The 21,838-nt window shown below is 39.1% G+C and overlaps 2 protein-coding genes across 2 annotated transcripts; one reads left to right on the top strand and one right to left on the bottom strand.

Moving 5' to 3' along the window:
• Positions 1-1,742: 1,742 nt before the first annotated feature.
• On the top strand, positions 1,743-5,602 carry LOC136437874 (uncharacterized). Its single transcript, XM_066432445.1, has 5 exons — positions 1,743-2,165; positions 2,509-2,761; positions 2,871-2,995; positions 3,297-3,369; positions 3,715-5,602. Exons 2-5 carry the CDS (start codon positions 2,656-2,658, stop codon positions 4,164-4,166), a joined length of 756 nt encoding a protein of 251 aa, XP_066288542.1. The 5' UTR covers positions 1,743-2,165; positions 2,509-2,655; the 3' UTR covers positions 4,167-5,602.
• A 1,187-nt stretch (positions 5,603-6,789) lies between these two features.
• Positions 6,790-20,665, bottom strand: LOC136438395 (ankyrin repeat domain-containing protein 50-like). Its single transcript, XM_066433165.1, has 22 exons — positions 20,639-20,665; positions 17,053-17,157; positions 16,808-16,906; positions 16,473-16,571; positions 16,265-16,363; positions 15,712-15,810; positions 15,366-15,464; positions 14,180-14,305; positions 13,773-13,874; positions 13,562-13,660; positions 13,278-13,373; positions 12,665-12,763; positions 12,458-12,556; positions 12,217-12,315; positions 11,685-11,810; positions 11,184-11,318; positions 10,767-10,883; positions 10,468-10,542; positions 9,773-10,025; positions 9,396-9,532; positions 8,805-8,883; positions 6,790-8,433 (listed from the first exon to the last, which is right to left on the bottom strand). The coding sequence occupies exons 1-22, from the start codon at positions 20,663-20,665 to the stop codon at positions 7,964-7,966; spliced, it is 2,739 nt and encodes a 912-aa protein (XP_066289262.1). The 3' UTR covers positions 6,790-7,963.
• Between the last annotated feature and the right edge of the window lie 1,173 nt (positions 20,666-21,838).

Here is a 21,838-nt window from a genome sequence, read left to right as displayed (position 1 = left end):
ATTGCTGGTCGGTGTTATTATTTCTCTGGCTCAATCAACAGCAGTATTGTTTTGTTTTTTTTCAGCAGGGGATGTTGAAACCCAAATAAGAATTTAGTGTTAGTATTTAGACTAGAAAAGTCACATGCTGTATTGTTATATATTGTCTGTCCGTCCTTTCATGTTACATGTACTTGCAATTAGCCTGCGGACAAGAACTTGCAATAAACTTATTGATACAAACTTTATAAGAGCCTGGTATCCCCTGAAGTAGCCGAAAGAAATTAGTTTATCAGACCAAAAAGGTTCAAACCGACTTGAGTCAGTCCTTTACGTAGCAGTTTTGCAAAACTACGAAAGCCACGCTCTCCTTTGTCAGCTCTCGGTTCCAGTGCTGAAAGTGGCTTCAGCACTGGAAAACCAGTGCTGAACTTTCCTCAGCTCTGGAAAACCAGTGCTGAACTTTCCTTAGCTCTGGAAAACCAGTGCTGAACTTTCCTTAGCTCTGGAAAACCAGTGCTGAGTTAGCCTCAGTTGCAGTCCTTCCCGCAGCGAATTTTTTCAATTTTTTTTGGGGGGGGGGGGCGGACACAGTGACAAAATATATATTCAAAATTCCCCTCCTGAACTACTCCAGTCTCTTTTATCAAACACCACAAGTAATTAATGTCAATATGAAGACTTATGAGGATTTTCCCCAGCTCACTTCCTATTATTGTAGGAGGTTAAACAAAGCAATATCGAGCTGTTGTAACACCAGCCATATGGAATAAATCCTCATGACTTCTTCTCAACAGTTCGAGAACGTAGAATCCAATGAGATGGTTACAGATGTCACCCCAATCCATTTCGCAGCGGCATCAGGTAACCTGAACATCGTGAATCTCCTGGTCAGTGCAGGAGCAGACACAACATGCCAAGCAATCTTCAAGGTATTTCTCATGTTTTATGTCATTAGGTTCACGTTGACCGTTATATAGCATCTAGATGTTTTCTCGATGTACAACCCCTGGTCACAGAAGCTTTCGAGTATCTTTTCCTTGTCGTTGGAGTACAAACATTTGACTTGGAGTTCCGAACCGATGTATTTTACATAGCTCGATGATTTGGTGGGCAAAAGAGGCATGTTCCCAGTTCGACTCCGACCCATTTCACTTGCGATAGTATCATTTCAATTTAAAATATTTTCATTTCGTGAAGGAAACATATTTGTTTGTTTGTGCCTTTATTTATTCTCGGAATATGCTCTAATCGGCCTTCAGGGCCGCTTTTCATAGAGGTCGAGATGAGGGGTGTCAAGTGGTCAACATAACAATAGATAAACAACTAAATGCTTGGTCAAACAAGGTGAATCGAAATTATATCAATAATACAAAGAATAAATAGATAGTGAATACACAAACATATTAAGTATCTCAAATAAAGGCATGAGGTTTACAGATGTTATGTATACTATTCCACTTTGATTTTTTTTTAGGATGGAGAGGCTGTGGAGGAAGTGGTCAGTCCCTATGATGTTGCTATGGGGTTCAGTCACGAACTTGCTGCTTACACGCTGTGGAGTGCCAATGAAACAAATACAGCTAGCAAAGTATGGCAATGTTTTCATTAAAAACTTTGAAGCGTTGGTAAAGAATGTTTAAACTTGAATTTCGAACCTGTTTTTAAGAAGTACTTTTACTCTTATATTATATATAAGTCAAAGTCCTTGACACATCATTACGGCGTATTCTATAGCCCTTCGGCCGCATAGCAGTACAATTACTACGTCTACAACAGATAAGTCTCTTACATGAAAGAAATCGGTATATTGTCATACTATTCTTCCCGAACGTCAGACATCATTCAGAGAAATGGATTTCACACATTTGTTCTATCGAAATGGGTATACGAGTAAATTTTAGTGTTCAGTGCATTTGATTTGATGCCATGGTACATGAGCCATACTTCAACTGAACTTTTACATTAGAATTAATATTGGAAACTGCGCAATAAATGAACGATTCTTTTAGAGGTCATACTAGAAAGTAAGGCAACTTCATCTCGTCTGAAAAATCCGTAAAAAGCTTGTCTTGATACTAAACAAAGTGATTGTTTCATCTATATCGCAGCAATCTGGACACGAGTTTCCGGCGGAGCTGTCAGCATACCGGGCCACCATAGAAGCAAGGCGGCAAACAGAGCAGGTACGTGTGGTCCCACTAGAATAGTCAACAATGTAATCGAGGCTGAGGAAGAAGTTTTTACTGCATTACTGTTCCATTACTGCAAAGTAGTTCTAATTGTTCTAAAAATACCCCAAGCTGATTGGAATTGAAGGTAGTTGTGAAATACTATCTGTCTGTACCTAGAGACAATTCTTGTCAATCACGTAATATATACATGAAGATGCCATGCTTGACTTACTTTGCTAGTCTTTTTTTGTATCTTCGAGTCTTTTACTGATGTTGGTCATATGTACACTATGATCACTTAAGTTTTCAACATTTTGTTCTAAAACTGTTTTTGTCTCTTCTTCTTATTCTTAAGGCCATCGTTCGGACCATCATTACAACTGTCCTGAGTGAGCACGTTGGACGGAGATGGCGGGAACTCGGCCGTCGTCTGGGCATCACAGATATTGAGTTGGACGACATCGAGCGTAGGTGCAACATCAACCTGAGAGGGCTGAAGGAGATGACTGTAGAGAGTCTGCTGATGTGGTTGGACAGACAGCTGTACTGGCCGAACATCTTTGACGTGTGGTGGGCACTGCAGGATATGCGGATGGCAAATGTGGCAGGTCAGTTAAACGACGTCTAACATCAATCTTTTTGTCACCACCATTCTATCGACTGTAATTGATAGCTTGTAAATTTCTGATCTGCATTCCAACACCTCGTATATTGCAGATCTAGTTTTGGAGAAATTGATTGCAGAGCGAACTCTTGCCAACGTGACAGATGATGTTGAGGAGAGAGACGACGAAAACGTGGAACACGTGGAAGACGCGGAAGAAAAGAAGGAAGATAAAAGTGTAAATATGTTTCGTCTGTGAACAATAGTTTTAAGCTGTTGAAAACAGCGTGGTGAGAACTTCGCTATTGGTAAAAAAAGAAATATGGGTGATTCAGATTGACTCATCATGGTTATAAATGAATACAGACGTGCCCTAACAGGTTTAAGTTGTTTTCGACTTGTTCACAAAAGCGAAAACTATTAACAAAACATTTTCCATTTGTGTGTTAACGTTAATCATGTTTTTATCAAACCCTGTGCCATTTTTTTCAAAGATATGCGCACACACAATGAGTTTGAAACAGTTGTGTATTTTTCAGGTTGGAGCTAGTGCTCAAACAGTTCACAAGTCTTTCTTCAAAAGATTCCAGCAACTATTCATCTCCACACCAGGTTTGTATTGGAGATTCTTACTTGTTCCACTGCTAGAGACTTTCGAAGACGCAGCCAAGTGGGCTATCATTAGATATGTAGAGTAATCAACATAAGTAGGTAATTGACTGTTATGGTGAACATCAAATCACAAGAAAATTTTGCTTAAAAATATTAAGAGATGATCTATAGAAGGTACAGTACACCGAATTTTAACAACGTCAAAAAATGTATTGTTTGCATTATCAACATGTAGCATGCTCCAAACGCTCAACAAGTACGGGATGGAGGAAACTAGATGGTACAGCTTGGATATGGCAGTCATGATATCTAACTGAAAGTCTTCCATTCCTGGTATTACCACAGTGTTTCGTTGGCTGAGGAAGTTCCGGTTTGACGCCTTCGTGTCGGCCAACCAGCGTGACTTCTCCTGGGTGAATGAGTGGGTTCAGCAGCTGGAGTCTCCTCCCCACAACCTGAGGATCTGTGTCCATCACAGGGACTTCAAGAGCGGCGTGCCGATCTCACACAACATCGACTGGGCAGTGGCCAACAGTAGGAAGATCCTCATAGTTCTCTCCCAGAACTTTCTGTCCAGTAACTGGTGTAAGGTTGAGCTCAAGGCAGCAATAGAGAAAGAACTGAGTAGTGACAAGTACTGTGTGCTTCCCATGTTGAAGTCTGAGTGCGAGATTCCTGAGGAGTTAGCTCATCTGACTTACCTGGACTGTAGATATGGTACTGTTGATGTAACCAGGTTGGCAAGTGACATCAGATCCGAAGTGAAAAAGAGAACAAGCTTAGCAAGTTCATCGTAGAAGCCGACACACAAATAACAGTAGGAAGATTTCCATAGTTCTCTCACAGAACTTTCTGGCCAGTAACTGGTGTACGGTCGAGCTCAAGGACAAGGCGGCCATAGAGAAAGAGCTGAGTAGCGACAAGTACTGTGTGCTTCCGATGTTGAAGTCTGAGTGTGATATTGCTGATGAGTTAGCTCATGTAACCAGGTTGGCAAGTGAAAAAGAGAACAAGCTTAGCCAGTTCACCATAGAGGAAACACATGAACAGAGTAGGTGACTGTAGGACACAATTTTCAAAAACATTTCTAGTTGAGATATTTCTTTTGAGGAATCAGACGTTTTAGCCTAGTTTGATGACAAAACAAGAAGCTAATTGCTAATATCTACTAATGCATTCTGGTCGTTCCGAACTTATCAAGGTTTAGGAATGCTGTAATGATAGTCAGTGGCTTGTTGTTTTAAAGATGTGTCAAGAAAGTCTCACAACAAAGACACTGTTTGTACAAAGGAGGGTGCTCTTTCAGTTAGCCATAGTGTGACAAATTTACAAGCATGTCAAGAGATCCATGGCTACCATGTACTATTAGCAACTCAGTTATAGGCTAGTAATGTTCCCTATTTGATTGCGTTTTCCATTTTCCATCAATGAATAATCAATATTATTAGGATCTAGGTATTAAAACGACAAACATTCCAATGTACGTACAATCTTTTATTGTTTTGCAATGTGATGCATGCAAGAGGTCATAACGCATCCATGTAACAAGTAGGAAAACTATCACGATAGTTCTAAGCAGCTCTTTATTTTGAAAAGACATTTAGTTGTTGGATAATGATGGAGGAATCTATGTATAATATTACTATCAAAATTTGAGAGAAGGGCTCTGTGTTTTTAGAAATTTAGCTTTTTTAGTCATTACGATTGTCCGCCATGATTCCCCATCTAGTAAACTTTATCATTTTTCTGAAGCTGTCTTAAGAGAGTTCTAATTTGATAGCTGATTTAATTGGTAGGATTAACCCTATACTAGTCTCTGTCAATAACGTTCAATAGATATGTGTACTCTTTGACCAATGATATATATGTAAATATTTTTTTTTTAATATAGAACCGCTAGTATCAGCTACGAAACATTAATGCGACATACATCCATTGAGAAGTACCATGTGAATTAACGTAAAATATGAAAACAATGTAGACATCTGTTACAATATAAGAGCTCCCATCTGATGTAATACTAATAGTTTAAAGAATCTGCTTCATCCTTGATATCTTATTGACTTTCAATTTATGTTCTCAATAATTCTTCCATATACCTTTTGCACGAGTAATTTTGTGACCTAGTTTTAAGATTTCTTCCATAGCTTTATTCCATTGTTGAATCCATAATCAAATATTTCTGTGGCTTGTATGCTTGTATGCAATAAAATGTAATCGCTGAAATATGTCATTGTTTGTCTTGAAGTTATTGTTACTACTACTTTAGATAATTTGCGATCCTATATCTTAATGTGCTTCAAAACAGAGATAGATTTAAATTGTTATAAATGCTGTTGGGCAATAAATGTCCATTTGAACACTGGTGGAGGTCTGGAATCTAAAAATTGGCAGACGGTTTATTGTCATAGTTCAAAGCGAAATATTCAGGACATCTGAGGGTAATGACAATGAGGACTCCTTTATATGTTCATAAGTGATGATAGTACAAATAATGTATCACAGGACTACTAGGGGGAGGGCAAATTAGTAGTAAAGGTCACGCTGACGTATTTATCGGTAGCGTTAAGTCACACTACCGATAAAATCCGAAACTTGTACATGGGTCATCAATTGTCCACCTGGACGTACCTTGGACTATGGACAATATATACTTTGTTCTTTCAGCCGCGCCAAGCCCACAACATGAGTTGTAAACTTTTTATATGCGGAGCTTTTAGTCGAGGGCTAGAAATGGCTGTGATTTATTTCATTGGAAGAATAAAATAAATCGCTGCCCACGACCGAAACCTCTGCTTGGAGAACATAAGCTTTCGAACAAAAATAGACTCACTTCTCTCTCACATCCGAAGTGATCATAGTAGTCTATAAGAAATATGTATAAAATGATCTAGTTGCCTAATGCAAATATGATAAAATATGTGTAGAGTGCTACCGAAAATACAGTGAGTTCGTCATTAGCATTCTAATGTGTGCCACAGCGCCCCCTATACCCAATACAAAGGCCTTACACATGTTATCGATCGTTATATAAAATCAATCATGGTGAATTGCCTCTTGGTGTCAGTATGGTCTTTTTAATTTATCGTTCAGAATCACCATATCATAGCTGTTGTCGGGAGACACTGAACTTCAGCGAAATTTCCCTCATTTATTTTGCACAGCGTTATATCACATATCACGTTTAGGCTAAGTCACTTAAAGATTAGCACAAAGGAAACAAAGGGACATATTGTGAAAGACTTAAGGCATGTATTGGGTCGTATATATTGGTTCGTATCATCTTGGAAACGCGGCCTTATCGTCAAATTGGTCGTGAAAGGGTGAAAATATGATACACTACAATATTTTGGTATTCGAATAGATTGCAAATTACCCATAGTAGCATTAACGATAACAGAAATGAGGCAGAAACAAGAGAATGGTTCATCACATTGCATGTTAGCGTCACAATAGTGGCTTTAACGTTAAATTAAATTCACAATAGATCTAGAGCACAACCTTCCAAATGCAATAATGATATTGAAAATTCAGCTACAACAAGAAAAGATATAAGAAAATCACAAACGTTTATGATTTTGCAAATGACATTATCCCTACTTGCCGTCTATCTCAAATTATTACCAGTACTACCAGATGCCACCATTTTCTATTGTGAATTTACTACTTGTCGTCAATCTGAAATTATTACCAGTACTACCAGATGCCACCATTTTCTAATGTGAATTTAAGGCTATTTACATGCTTGTATATTTCATGATGTTCAACAGGATATGGCTCAATGAACATACAGAATGATGGCTTGACCACCAAAGCTATATCATATATTGACAATGAAAACATGTTACAAACACATTCATTAGTGACAAGAGTATAGATATATTCATGGAATTACATTTGTAACACATATGGATTCTGTCATGAACACCAGCTTACAAATCATGAAATTCTTTGCTGAACTTCAAAGAGAAAGATAAATTTACATTCCTATACTGAAAACAGGCGTTTTGAGAATTGTAACAGACAGGTATGATGATAAAGGCCAAAATTAGTTCTATGCACGAGTCTAATTGTCACTACAACATTCCTTATATTTACAAGTCAAGTCAAGTCAAAGCCTTTATTTTCTTTCGAATGCTTGTTACTATGCCAATCCTCTTCTACCTCGTTCTTAGAAAGTTTAAGTGCTAAGATATTTCATTGAATTCTTACCACTTGACTGATTGACTGACTTGTCTCATACTTGACACCTTACTTAGGTGTGTACATACATTTGTACGTTTCTCACCAACAATTCCTTAACATTAACAGGTTGTTCAACACGAAAACATATGATTGAGCCGCCAATACTACACGGTACATTCTCTATTTCAGACATGCTAGCCAACTTGTGATATTATATTTACTGAGAGCACACTTTTCTTCACACATACTATATTTTCTTCAAAGCTGCTATATCTAATATCACAAAGAGAAATGCAACGCTTAGGACAAACGTCTATTTTTGAATGTCAAGCAAAATCTGTTTAAAAGCTGGTCTTGGATTTGAATGGCGTCCTGTAGCTTGCTATTTGTTACTGCATAGTAAATTTCATCAAGGCCAACTAGTTACGCTTTTAGCTACCTCTTTTTTTACATTGGATTTGATGTCACTTGCCAACCTGGCTACATCAACAGTACCATCTTTACAGTCCAGGTAAGTCAGATGAGCTAATTCATCAGGAATCTCACATTCAGACTTCAACATGGGAAGCACACAGTACTTGTCACTACTCAGTTCTTTCTCTATGGCTGCCTTGAGCTCTACTTTACACCAGTTACTGGACAGGAAGTTCTGGGAGAGAACTATAAGGATCTTCCTACTATTGGCTACTGCCCTGTCGATGTTGTGTGAGATCGGCACGCCGCTCTTGAAGTCCCTGTGATGGACACAGATCTTCAGGTTGTGGGGAGGAGACTCCAGCTGCTGAACCCACTCATTCACCCAGGAGAAGTCACGCTGGTTGGCAGACACGAAGGCGTCAAACTCGAAGTCCCTCATCCAACGAGATACTATATTAGAAACTAGAAATTGTGGATTGCAGTTAGATTCTTTTTGCAAACATCTACAATGTACTATCTTCGACAAACAGTTGCGATGCAAAGAGCTTCCTTTAAGGAAATATTCCCGAAGACGGAAACTGTGGTGAAATACTTCAAGGCCCAGATACATCAATCTTGACGTTGCAAGCATCAGATTTCACCCTGAAATCTTTTACTTTCAATCTGGTTAATATACAATATGTATTAACATCATAGCTGCTCATAATCGGACCATATCAAGGCATCATTTTGACCATGTCAGATTAGTAAACGTAAGTTTATGAGTTACTAAACCACAACAGAAAAAGTTATGGAAACGTCCATCAATTGAAAGAATGAAAGAACAAACAAACCTGGTGAAGAGATGAACGTTAACAGTTCCTTGATCCTCTCAAAGAACGACTTGGAACTTGTTTCCACCACTTCTCCTGTCTGAAAAGGGACACAGAAAATATGACTTTAGGAAACATATTGATCAATCTAAAAACTGGTACGTGCAAAACACGCATTAATGAAAAATGTGCATTTCTTTGCTTTCCCTCATCTGCCAGTAAGATACATGCGAACAGTTGGCTTATTGGCAAATATAGTTTGGCAAAGGATCATCACTGCACAAACATTATTTCATTAAGTCTATTCTCCTGTTATAAACTAATCAGTGAGAAATAGAAAAGCTAGCAACGCTACAAGAACACCTGATTGTCTTACAAGATTTAACAATACCTAATTCAAAGTAAGCCATCAATTGGATGGATTTTTAAAACTGCGAGACCTTTCAATGTACAAATTTGAAAGATTGAACAATGTTACATTTCACAGGATATGTATTCATTAAATGAGGATTTGTTTCATATATATTCATTCGACTCTACAACATTTCATTTATTTTGCCAGAAGATAACAATTAAACAGCTTGAAACCTAAAACAATAGTAAGTGATTCACCTCTTCCTTCTTTTCTGCCACTTTGGTTTGGTCTTCGTTTCTGCCATCGTCGTTGTCGTCTTCCTCGTTGTTTTCTTCAATCTCATCTTTTACGCCAGTAAGATTTCGTTCATCCGTGAGTGCCTTCAGAAGCATATCTGCAAGATACAGACATTATGTTAGACAATATCCGCTGACAGTACTTCTGCTATATGCGTTGGCATCCTATGGTATTCGTATAACATTGTCTTGATATTAAAAAAAAGTCTTATTTTTTTCAACTTTTTAATTACGCTTTTAGACAGACAAGGACAACGTGGCACTGCACTCAATCATAACTCATTTCAACAGTGCCACCTACAGGAAACGATATACCCATTTCTGGCTTTCCTACTGACCTGCCACATCTCCCATCCGCATGTCCTGCAGTGCCCACCACACGTCAAAGATGTTTGGCCAGTACGGCTGTCTGTCCAGCCACATCTGCAGACTCTCCACAGTCATCTCCTTCAGTCCTCTCAGGTTGATGTTGCACCTTCGTTCGGTGTCGTCTAACTCAACATCTGTGATGCCCAGACGGCGGCCGAGTTCCCGCCATCTCCGCCCAACGTGCTCACTCAGCACTGTTGTGATGATGGTCCGAACGATGGCCTTACGAATATGAGACAGAAGCCAGTTTTAGTATAAAATGTTAAAATCGTGTAGGATCATAGTGTACATGTGAGCAACATCAGTAAAAAGTTTTAAAGACTAATAGGGTTCGTCACAGACAATGATCTTTCGGATGATGCTTTCTTGCATTTAGGAGACAATAAACAGTATGAAGCGTGGAAAAGGTGAAGGATTCTAGTGTATCCTAAGCAACATCGGTTTAAGAGACAAAGTTTTAAAAACTAGTATGATACTTCTCAAGATGTTTTTGAGGATGAATATGGGCATAGAATACCATTGTTACATTCTGAGGATACAAACGGCCAACTGAATCAAATAGCCAAAGGTATGACACAATCCCCAACATTGGATCGATTCGATATTGATAAGTCGACATGTATATATGACATGTCGAGTAACTCTAAATCAACACCGTAATTACCTTCTCTGCCTGCTGCCTTGTTTTGATGGTGGTCTGTTTTGAAGACAGTTCTGTTGGGAACTCGTCTTCAGCTTGCTGGAATTTGGATAATGCACATGTTTTAGTTTCAAGACAACCATTTTCGTCCCAATGTGCAAGACATTTGAATGTGAAAGAATTATAAGCACGCAGATGTTTTTTATTCAAGACAGGATGCAAACAACGTGGTAGCACAGATCTGACACCTCATATCTTAGACAAACTCAACGTACACGTGTGTAGGAAAGTTCAGGAAAGTTAAACCCCAAATATCAACGTACTTTGCTAGCTGTCTTCCCAAGATTGGCACTCCAGAGCGTGAAAGCAGTAAGGTGATGGCCTCTGTCCACCGCTACGTCATAAGAACTCTGTACTTTCGTATGTCCACTTTCTTTATTCTGAAAAAAATAATATTTGATCAGAGGCAAGTAAGAAAACATTTCCAATCATACTACAAAGATATGAGAGAGGGGGGAGATATCTATATCAAAGAATTATGTGGTTGTCCTTTTCTGTATGCAGGAGTTATGTATATGTAAAGTACAAGAGTGTGACAACTGCAAAGAATATAGCTGAATATAGCTTCAGCAGGTACTTAGTTGGAACTTAAGAAGTACATGAGCCATTCACCAGGAATGAACGTTACATTGTGCACACATTGTGATTAAGCCATGACCTTACAAAGAATTTCAACATACCTTGACGATTCCTGTACATGCAATGTCTGCTTCTGCACTGGCAAGGAGATTCACGATGTTCAGGTAATTCAATGCCGCTGCGATGTGAAGAGGGGTAACATCTGTGTACTCTTCGGTGAAGTCAAAGATATTCAGCTGTCAAGAACAAGTATTCGCATGTTTATTGAGGTTCCTATTTAGTATCAATTAATGAATCAACAAATATATCTATCTAGTATCTAGATATCTATCTATATCTATATCTATATTTATATCTATATCTCTATCTATCTATCTATCTATCTATCTATCTATCTATCTATCAATTTACGTATCTATATATATCTACTATCTGTCTTGCATCCATTAGTCTGGCATTAATGTATGTGAGTGTGTGATTGCTTATTCTTGATGTCAGCTAATTGATTAGATAAACTTCAAACAAATGTCAATGTATGAGCGTTTGTCTTGGATTTCACAAGGGATATCAATTTAAGGCCATCGTGACCTTAAGACGTTTACCGTTGCCTTATGGTTGATGGCATCTTTCTTCTTCAAGATCAGGATTCGAGCAACTTCAAAATGGCCATTCATGCAGGCAACATGAAGAGCCGTCAAACCTTCATAACTCATCTTATCGTGAGCGCCCTGAAAGAGAAACGAAATATTCTAACGTTTTTGTACACTGCTTAAAATTTTCCATGATTAAAACATTGCATGCAATCTTGCGATTTGGGGGAGAAATTCGTGGGATACTTAACCAAGACCAAATGTCATTTTGTGCCAAACTTTGCATAGGATTATGCTCTATGATGTTCCAACGGAAAGTGAAACGTTCAATCGTGACAAGGTAGCTTACCAGTACAATCTGATAAATTACTTCTTGAAATAAACAGGTCACTTACTTTGGTAATCTAAACTTGGTATACTAATAAGTAGATAAATATTCCATGTGCTTCTCCTAATGAGAAAGGCTTACAAACCGTGGTTATATTTCCCACCTTACGGCTTAAGTGTGGGAAACATAATTGTATTTCTTGTTCAACCAATTTACCTGCACACCCCTGTCAACTCTCGCTCCAGAATTCAAGAGTTGCTGAAGAACTTCCACATATCCATTCTGGGCTGCTATGTACAGTGGAGTGAGCCCAAACTGTGAGAGTAGATTTAGATGTTAATGAATTCTATGACTCTCAGTTTTCAGTTTCACTCAGGACTCCGTTTTGATAAGTTAAATAAATCTATACAATGCGCAAGGCTACAACGTTCAGTGTATGTCTCCACATCCATCTTACCTCCGTATCCTTGTCCACGTCCGCTCCAGCCTTCAGCAGCTGCTGCACAACTTCCACGTGTCCATTTATGGCTGCTGTGTACAGTGGAGTGGCTACGTCCTGTGAGTGAGTAGAACATGATATAAGTATCAATACCCGGAAAAAGTACGTTCTGCACAAAGTGCAAGTCTACAATGCTGAATCTGATCTCGTTTCTAACTATCTTACCTTCTTATCCTTGTCCACTTCTGCTCCAGCTTTCAGTAGCTGCTGCACAACTTCCGCATGTCCCTTCTGGGCGGCTATGAACAGTGGGGTCGCTCCCTTCTGTGCGCGAATGGAATTTGTTGTGATGAAAATACTTGCTTCTTACTGACATGCATAATAGTAAACTTAAATATCATTTTGAGACAATCAACTACGTCAATGTCTATGATAATGGTACTAAGTACTAATCTCCAAGCAGATCTATAGGTTGCATAAAGACCCTATCGAACTGGCAAAGGAAGTACGTTTTGGATACGGGATTGCCAGTTGGATACGGTCTTTGCAATCCATTGGGTCTGGTTGGAGACTAACTAAGTACCTTCTACATGTTAGACAATCATAAACACATGAAATACTCTCATCTTGAAAAGTCCCGAATGTCATCTACTTTTTGATGTGAAGCTTTCTTGTTTCCTTTTTATATGAAACCATCCTTGAATTAATTTCCAACTGTTGCTTCACCCTGAATTTCTTAAAGAGTGAATATTTATTATGGTGTTTTATGCATAAGAAAAGACCCACTGGAAGTTTCCGACTGAGGTTCGATAGAGTTGAACTGGTGCAATTATATTACCTGTGTAGCATTGTCCACGTCTGCTCCAGCCTTCAGCAGCTCCTGCACAACTTCCACATGTCCATTCAGGGCTGCTATGTATAGCGAGGTATACTCCTGTGGGTAAGTATTGATGTGAACAAGGAGGTTGAATATTCTTAAAAACCTCATTGAATTATTATTATATTATCTTTCATACACAAAGACTCTTTTGGGCCCCCAAATGTTGTAAAGGTAAAGTCTATGCAATGCGAATGAATACGATTCTAAACAAATTTGATCTATTCAATCATGATATCGAAAACCAGTATAGCCTTGTCCGCTTCAGCTCCAGCCATCAGCAGCTGCTGCACAACTTCCACATGTCCATTCTGGGCTGCAATACACAACGGGGTGGCTCCGTTCTGTAAAATTAATGTGGTTGGATATGGTGGTAAAGGCCTGTGTAAAAATATTCTTATCAACAGGTGCACATGCAATATTTAACGTTACAAGTCATTCATTTGTCCATGTTACCTCGTGAACCGTGTCCACTTCTGCTCCAGCCTTCAGTAGCTCCTGCACAACTTCAACATATCCCTTGTGAGCTGCCATCATCAATGATGTAACTCCGTCGTCCTGTTCCCGGGCAAAATTTGATGTTGATAAATAAAATAGTTTTTTAGACATATGGGGTTTAATACATTCCATTTGATGAATTTATACGAAGTATATCATATCACCAATCGTCTTAGCTTTGCAGTCATAGTACGAGGGTAAATCAAAAAGTTCCTGGCCGCACCCGGAATAAAGAGGCCTCACCTTTAGTAGCATAACTAAAAACGATGAGGCCTATGAGGTCAACCAAATTTCAAATCTTGAACATCATGCCACTTTTTTTCCGGATGTGACTCGAATGTTTTTCTTTATTAGCACAGTCGTACCTGTTTAGCCTTGTTCACGTCTGATCCAGCCTTCAACAGCTGCTGCACAACTCCCACTTGTCCGTTCTCGGCTGCCAGAAACAGTGGTGTTGCTCCGTTCTGTGAGGGGGTAAAACTTGTGATGATCTGTTTTGATCACATAGACATGTGTCAAAGTATACATAGAGCACACCAATACAACAAGATTGGCAACATAAAAAGATGTTGCCATGGCGACGGTGGTCTCTGTTAACGTTTTCGTTTTTAGCCCACATGCAAATAAGGACCTCGCATAAATCATATCAGTCGATCACCTTCTCTACCAAAATAACACAAGTTGTCCAATCACTCCAATGTATGAAAATCTTGTTTTCACAAAAAAAGATATCGTACCATTTCCTTATAAATTATGTAAATGAGGCCCTCTATGCAAGATTTGTGTCTAATAGTGGCCACATTTACTTAACGTCCAAATGGTGTTTTGTCATTAATTATGCAAATTAAGTATCAATTCGCATAATTGATATCTATCGATATTTATCTCTTTCTCAGTTACATATGCCATGTGTTTGAGAGTCCTACAATAATATGCAGCTGATTTATTAACTGTCCTCATTAATTATGCAAATCAGATATTGATTTGCATAATTGGCATAAGATTATGTAAATCATCACTTAAGCTATCTACACACCAAAAATTATAATGATCCGTCATCCCCTGCTTGCGTTTTCAAAGTTTGAGTCAAAATCAGCTCCTGCTGTTCCAAAAAAAGCCACTAGGGGTCCAAATCTGCAGGACATATTTTCCTAATAAAGAGCTATCCACCACTTGAAAATCATGACTATGGCATGTTCAGAAGACGAGATTTGAAAAGTGAAAGTTCCCCTGCAGTACCATAGAAAGTCGCTAGGGGCCCCAAAATCCAATCATTACAAGGTCTCCCACAGACCTACCCACCTACAAAATATGAAGACAATACATCCAGGCATTCTTGAGTTATCGTCCCATGGACTTTCACATTCCTGTACAATTCCTAGAATTCTTGCAATCTGCACACAATATAGTAAAAATTTGGCTCGCCCCTGAGGCGTCGCCAAAAACTAAGACCCTTTGCTGTCCAAGAATGATCTGATCTGAATACGATGGTCTACGTTGTAGGCAGTAAGATCGCAATATTTTCGTTAAGTATGAAAATGTAAGTTATACCGGGAGAGCCCTGTCCACTTCCGACCCAGCATCCATCAGCTGCTGAATAACTGCCACATGGCCATTGAAGGCTGCCACAGACAGCGGAATGGCTCCAAACTGTGAGCAAGTAGAATTTATAGTGAACTATTGCCTCCTTTCTACAGATGGGATCGTATCAACATGCATCGATTGGAAGGAAAAGATCTATACAATGTGCATTACTAGAATAAGCTTAGGTTTAATTAAGTTTGCCCCGTCATTTGAGCGAGTGGGTTTTGACACGACAGAATGTATGTTCATAACAACGAAGCAAAGTCTTCACAACGTGTAAGGCTACATGTAATTTTGCTAGTGACCATCGTACCCTTTGAGCCTTTTCCATTTCAGCTCCAGCCTTCAGCAGCTGCTGCACAACTTCCACATGTCCGTCCTGGGCTGCTATATACAGTGGGGTGATTTCGTCCTGTGATCGAGTAGAATTGGAATTCCAAAAATATAATTGCATCTTTCACACACTTCACACAGGTTCCGTATTGAAGTCTTCTACGTATCACACAGCAGCAATGTGGCTCTGTCCTGTAAACACGTAGAATTTAATTGGTTAAATGATCGTATCTCAAGGTCTTGTAAATCATGCAGGCGCACTGTCTCTCTTTTTCTTTCTGTCGTTCTACCACCCCGTCTAACATCCAGTTTTGCTTTCTTCATAGCATGATTATCTACAATATAGATGACTATAATTATGGCTTTTGGCATTATCTCATTACTACATCATCAGCCTTGTCCACTTCTGCTCCAGCCTTCAACAGCTCCTGTACAACTTTCACATGTCCATTCAGGGCTGCTATGTACAATTCCTAGAATTCTTGCAATCTGCACACAATATAGTAAAAATGTCATTTGGAAAGCCATTTTACCTCGTGAGACTTGTTCACTTCTGCACCAGCCTTCAGTAGCAGCTGCACAACTTCCACATGTCCATTCCAGGCTGCTATGAACAATGAAGTGGCTCCGTCCTGTGAGCGAGTAGAGCTTGATGTGAATGAATATCGGGAAGGAGCATCTTCTGTGCAACAAGCGAGTCTACAATTTTTTAAAATGTGATCTCGTTTCTAACTATCTTACTTTCTTATCCTTGTCCACTTCTGCTCCAGCCTTCAGCAGCTGCTGCACAATGTTCACATGTCCATTCCGGGCTGCTATGAACAATGGAGTGGCTCCGTCCTGTGAGTCAGTAGAACATGGTGAGAATGAATATCGGGAATGATCAAGTTCTGTACAATGTGCGAGCTCGAACTAAGTGGAGTTTTAAGACGCGGGTTCGAATCTGCGTAGGAGAATGGAGTGAGCGAGTAGAACTTGATGTGAATGAGAATCGGGAATGAGCAAGTTCTGTGCAACAAGAGAGTCTTCAATTATGCTAAATGTGATCTTGTTTTTAACCATGCAGCTGTAAATACCTGCATGGCCTGGTTTACATCTCCTCCACCTTTCAGCAGCTGCCGCACAACTTCCCCGTGCCCCTCCAGGGCTGCCACGATTAGCGCTGTCCGGCCATCCTATAAGCAAGTAGGAGTCAATTGATCATGAAGTCTGCTCATATTTCCTTGATCATATTGGGTACCAAAGTATATCTGGTTAAAAAAAGATTGCCAAATGAACAACGAACCAGGTAAATGTCATGTTAGCCATTATTCCAAGCTACCTCGTCAGCCTTGTCCACTTTTCCTCCAGCCTCCAGTAATCGCTGCACAACTTCCACATGTCCATTCCGGGCTGCTTCTATCAGTGAGCCTGGGATGGCTACCTCCTGTAAAACAAGTAGAATTTGATGTCGATGGACACGTCCATAATCATAATGACACTTCGTGGAAGCAATCTGTTTTCCAGAATGCTGCAATATTGAGCTAGAACGTGTTATCACGTACGCGCAAGGTGCCACGTTTTTGGCGACGCCTCAGGGGCGAGCCAAATTTTTACTATATTGTGTGCAGATTGCAAGAATTCTAGGAATTGTACAGGAATGTAAAAGTCCATGGGACGATAACTCAAGAATGCCTGGATGTATTGTCTTCATATTTTGTAGGTGGGTAGGTCTGTGAGAGATCTTGTAATGATTGGATTTTGGGCCCCCTAGCGACTTTCTATGGTACTGCAGGGGAACTTTCACTTTTCAAATCTCGTCTTCTGAACATACTATAGTCATGATTTTTAAGTGGTGGATAGCTCTTTGTTAGGAAAATATGTCCTGAAGATTTGGACCCCCTAGCGGCTTTTTCTAGAACTGCAGGAGCTGATTTTGACTCAAACTTTGAAAGAGAATTACGCAAGAAGGGGATGACGGATCATCATAATTTTTGGTGTGTAGATAGCTTAAGTGATGATTTACATAATCATTTGCCAATTATGCAAATCAATATCTGATTTGCATAATTAATGAGGACAGTTAATAAATCAGCTGCATTCTATTATAGGACTCTCAAACACATGACATATGTAACTGAGAAAGAGATAGATATCGATAGATATCAATTATGCAAATTAATACTTAATTTGCATGATTAATGACAAAATACTATAAATCCATAGTGGTACATGTAAATGTTGGGGATTTCGTTTTTGCACCATGTGGAAGTTAAGTAAATGTGGCCACTATTAGACACAAATCTTGCATAGAGGGCCTCATTTACATAATTTATGAGGAAATGGTACGATGTCTTTTTTTGTGAAAACAAGACTTTCATACATTGGACAACTTGTGTTATTTTGGTAGAGAAGGTGATCGACTGATATGATTTATTCGAGGTCCTTATTTGCATGTGGGCTAAAAACGAAAACGTTAACAGAGACCACCGTCGCCATGGCAACATCTTTTTATGTTGCCAATCTTGTTGTGTTTCTTTTGGCGGCGTTTTGTTCCTCCTTTCATGGTGGAACACGTATGCGAGATGCATGTAACGTTACGCGTTCCACGCAAAAGACGTACAAATGTATTTTTAAAATCTATTCTTAGATTATACATTGGTAAAGAATGCACGCAAACGCGGCCGGCAATACAAATTTGACGATACGACACGATATGAATATAATTTTTATGACGTCATTTTGACGTCGTTCCTGTTGCCATCTACAAATAACGTCTTTGGATATATTATGGTTTATCATACATAATTTCTATTTAAGTTTTATCGTGTACCTTTGAGTTATATGAAAATACCCAATTTGTTGGTTTTCGTCAATAAAATCACATAAATGACGTCATAATACGTTGCAACGTCATTAATCTTTACGTTCATTAAAATTTTTTTTTTTTTTCACGTTTCTAAAAAACTATATTTTGTAACTATGATCATAATAACCCTTATCATACATGTTACTAGATGACAAGTATCAAACAATAGGGAATATGAGTGCAGATTTTGCTGGGGTCAGTTTTGACCCAACCGGACCATGCGTAAACTTTCTAGGATAACTTAATCAACAATGAGCTAATCTCGGTAAAAACTTGTGAGAAGTTATAAGACATATATACAAACAAACTCATAGAAGGAATTTTGTTTTCGACTCGAAATGTCAAAATGGCATATGTTGATATACGCCTGGGGTCAGTTTTGACCCCATACGGTGGTTTGAGGGTTAAACAGCAACGTTTATACAGCTGTGATATACTTTACATAGGGGGCGCTGTGATACAAATAAAATGGATAAGATAGGTAACAAGACATCCACCATGTCTATCACAATGCAGTGGACAAAATTCTATGTTTGGTAACGCAGACTAGGAATTAACAATTCTCGTTTTGAGAAATTGTGCTGACGATATTACACCTGATGTGCAATGTATCTAGCTATGACGATGTATTTTTAAATCACATGCAATGCAGTTTAACACTAATAACAAATAATGAGGTAGATGATTGCTCTACAAAATTCATTTCTATTCATCGACGCAAAAGCAGATCATGAGAACATTTGAAAGTTATGTCATTCCAAAACTGTGTTCAGACCAACAAGACACATCCGCCATGGTCCATATTTAACCCGTAGACTTGTGTAAAATTCAACCTACTTTACAGTACAGAGAGAACTCGTCGGACTCTGAAATGATTACCCTATTATATAATGAGTAATGAATCCTTTGTCGCTACGATATCGCCCACCCGGCGATTCCCCCCCCACTCCGGAGATCCCCCTCCCCGATCAAATCGCTGGCGATTTCCCCCCCCCCCCCCCCAAAAAAATTATCCCAGGTATGGGACATGAATATATCATTCAGCTATGTCATGTTTCTTTTTTTCTTCTTTTTCTTCTTCTCCTGAATTCTGTTTCTTTTATTTCATTCTGCCGCCAATTAACTTGAAATGCGACATGAAGGAAGAGTGGCAACTACCTGCAGCCTTTTTTCCAATTTTTTTATATACAGAATATAGAACTATTCTATAATTTTTTGGACATTTTCAGACCATAAATCTTCACCTTATCGGCATCAAATGATGATAGAATTGGGGTCAACATGCTAGCAGAAAAGACTGAACGAATGGCTTAAAGTTTGGTAAACTGATCTTGATAATATGTGGGGTTTTGATGACAGTAAGTCACAAAAAGGGTAAGGGGTACCACAATAGCAACGAGTTGTATCGAAATACAGCGGTATTAAAGAATGAAAAAACATCGACCTTAAACTGTAAAGCGGAATTCAATACAGCTCACCATATAACACAGCAAACTAAACAAACATGTAGTGCATAGTCTCTCTCTAACCTCATTGGTTTAGCATTCTGCGACTGCGGTCTACCAATACTTGCAAACAATCACTGTTTGCGCGTTCAAAACGTGAGGCGTACTATCCTGCTAGGCATAGTAACAGGGAATACTTCAATCAAACCCTTCTCGTCCGTTTGAATAAATCAAACACAGTTCTTCCAACGTTACAACGTAAAGACTGTAGTGGTGAAAACTATGTATAGAATTTGTGTACTTGCAACATGCTAAAACTCCAGATTGCGAGCAAATACCTGATTTTGGTGTGGGGGGGAGGGGGGGTCGAAATCGCTGGCAAAATTGTCTTGGGGGCAGGGGACCAAATCACTAGCGATTTCGCCCCGGGGAGGGGGGGGTGGGACACAGGTACAGAGCTTTCTAAACTGCAAATCACATTTCTTTACTGCCAACTCTTGTATCGGTAGCTTCTTGTGGAAATGCAAACCTTTGTTGAAATGTATTGAAATATGTTTTCCCGTTTTATATCAAGAGTGGGGCCAATAGTACAAAGTACAGACATATTGACTTACCTCGGTGTTCGTTGCTCCCTCTGACATGCTGACACAGCTCAGAAGATAAGTCAATTAGCGGCTAAAACAGCTATAATTACTTGACCGCTCCTTTTCAGATCTTCAACAGAAATCGCATTCTTGTAATAACTCGCTTGGTTGCTTAAGGAAACAGTAAGCTGTAGCATGTAGATCCACAACTTCTGTGCCTTTCCTGCTGAGACACAAGCGACAAATGTTATCTTCAACCAATAGAGATTTGACAACCGTAGTGCCGACCAACCTTTATCCAACAGGCTGGACTTTGCTTTTTTTCGTCACGTGGCATGCACGAGGTCTGACATAAGCAGAAAAAATGTTCATAGATACGGGGCACTATTGATCGTACCATTTATTCCTTATCATAGGAATGATGTCACTAATACTTCAGTAGGCATTCCAATTGGGTGTACTGTGTACTGTCCGTCTTCATATTGTTGTAAAATATGATCGTTCAAAAGTAAATAATTATATAATATAAATTACACTGCCGCCATGTAGAATAAACGCGAAGCCACTTAAATGCTCTTCAAAGGATATAAATTAGAGTTTAAAATTAAAAGACATCACTCCATGTTGATATTCAACCACACAGAATATCGATCACAAAACATGGAATTACGTATCCTTAGCTAATAAGTGCTCATTAAAGACCGAATACAAAGTTAGTTCTTAGGGTCTTTATATTCCCAAAACACCCTGCCCCTGGTACTGAACGTCATCAAAACAGACTAAAGCTAGGCTATAAGTAGTATAAAAGTCCTTTCATATCAGTTAACAGACCTGCCATATGTACGGTGCTATACGACACCCACTTTCAGACGACCATGCCAAATCGTTATATGAAATGTCTTCACCATAAATACACCTTTCCTGTCATCACATATCATCAACGTCACGGGCAAACAACCTGTCCGTGCTTTGTATACAATAAAGATCATGCGTTCCTAACAGGTAGGGTCTAAACAAAAACAAACGTATGTAACCTGTAGGTTGCCATCATTTAGATGTTTGTGGCATGTCATGAACAACGCCATCAATAGCTTGTCTATCTTACAGCACCCCCTATAGCGATGTATGCTGTATATAATTGCTGTGTGTGTGTATGTGTATAAGCACAGAGGTCAATCGGATGGCACCCAGGCTAGGGCATAAACAAATATTATGACTACTCCTGACTGC

The sequence above is a fragment of the Branchiostoma lanceolatum genome, chromosome 7 (assembly GCF_035083965.1).
Source record: "Branchiostoma lanceolatum isolate klBraLanc5 chromosome 7, klBraLanc5.hap2, whole genome shotgun sequence".
Lineage (NCBI taxonomy): Eukaryota > Metazoa > Chordata > Leptocardii > Amphioxiformes > Branchiostomatidae > Branchiostoma > Branchiostoma lanceolatum.
The sequence above is the reverse complement of the archived record's forward strand: the minus strand, read 5'-3'. Positions and strand labels throughout refer to the sequence as shown.

Excerpts from the sequence above, each read along its gene's own strand:
- LOC136437874 (XM_066432445.1), top strand. The coding sequence starts at position 2,656 with ATGACTGTAGAGAGTCTGCTGATGTGGTTGGACAGACAGCTGTACTGG. Across the intron at positions 2,762-2,870 it reads GCGGATGGCAAATGTGGCAG|ATCTAGTTTTGGAGAAATTG; the intron begins GTCAGTTAAACG and ends CGTATATTGCAG. Across the intron at positions 2,996-3,296 it reads AAAAGAAGGAAGATAAAAGT|GTTGGAGCTAGTGCTCAAAC; the intron begins GTAAATATGTTT and ends TGTATTTTTCAG.
- LOC136438395 (XM_066433165.1), bottom strand. The coding sequence starts at position 20,665 with ATGTCAGAGGGAGCAACGAACACCGAG. Across the intron at positions 16,907-17,052 it reads AAGTGGACAAGGCTGACGAG|GATGGCCGGACAGCGCTAAT; the intron begins GTAGCTTGGAAT and ends ACTTGCTTATAG. Across the intron at positions 11,811-12,216 it reads GAGTTGACAGGGGTGTGCAG|GGCGCTCACGATAAGATGAG; the intron begins GTAAATTGGTTG and ends TTTCTCTTTCAG.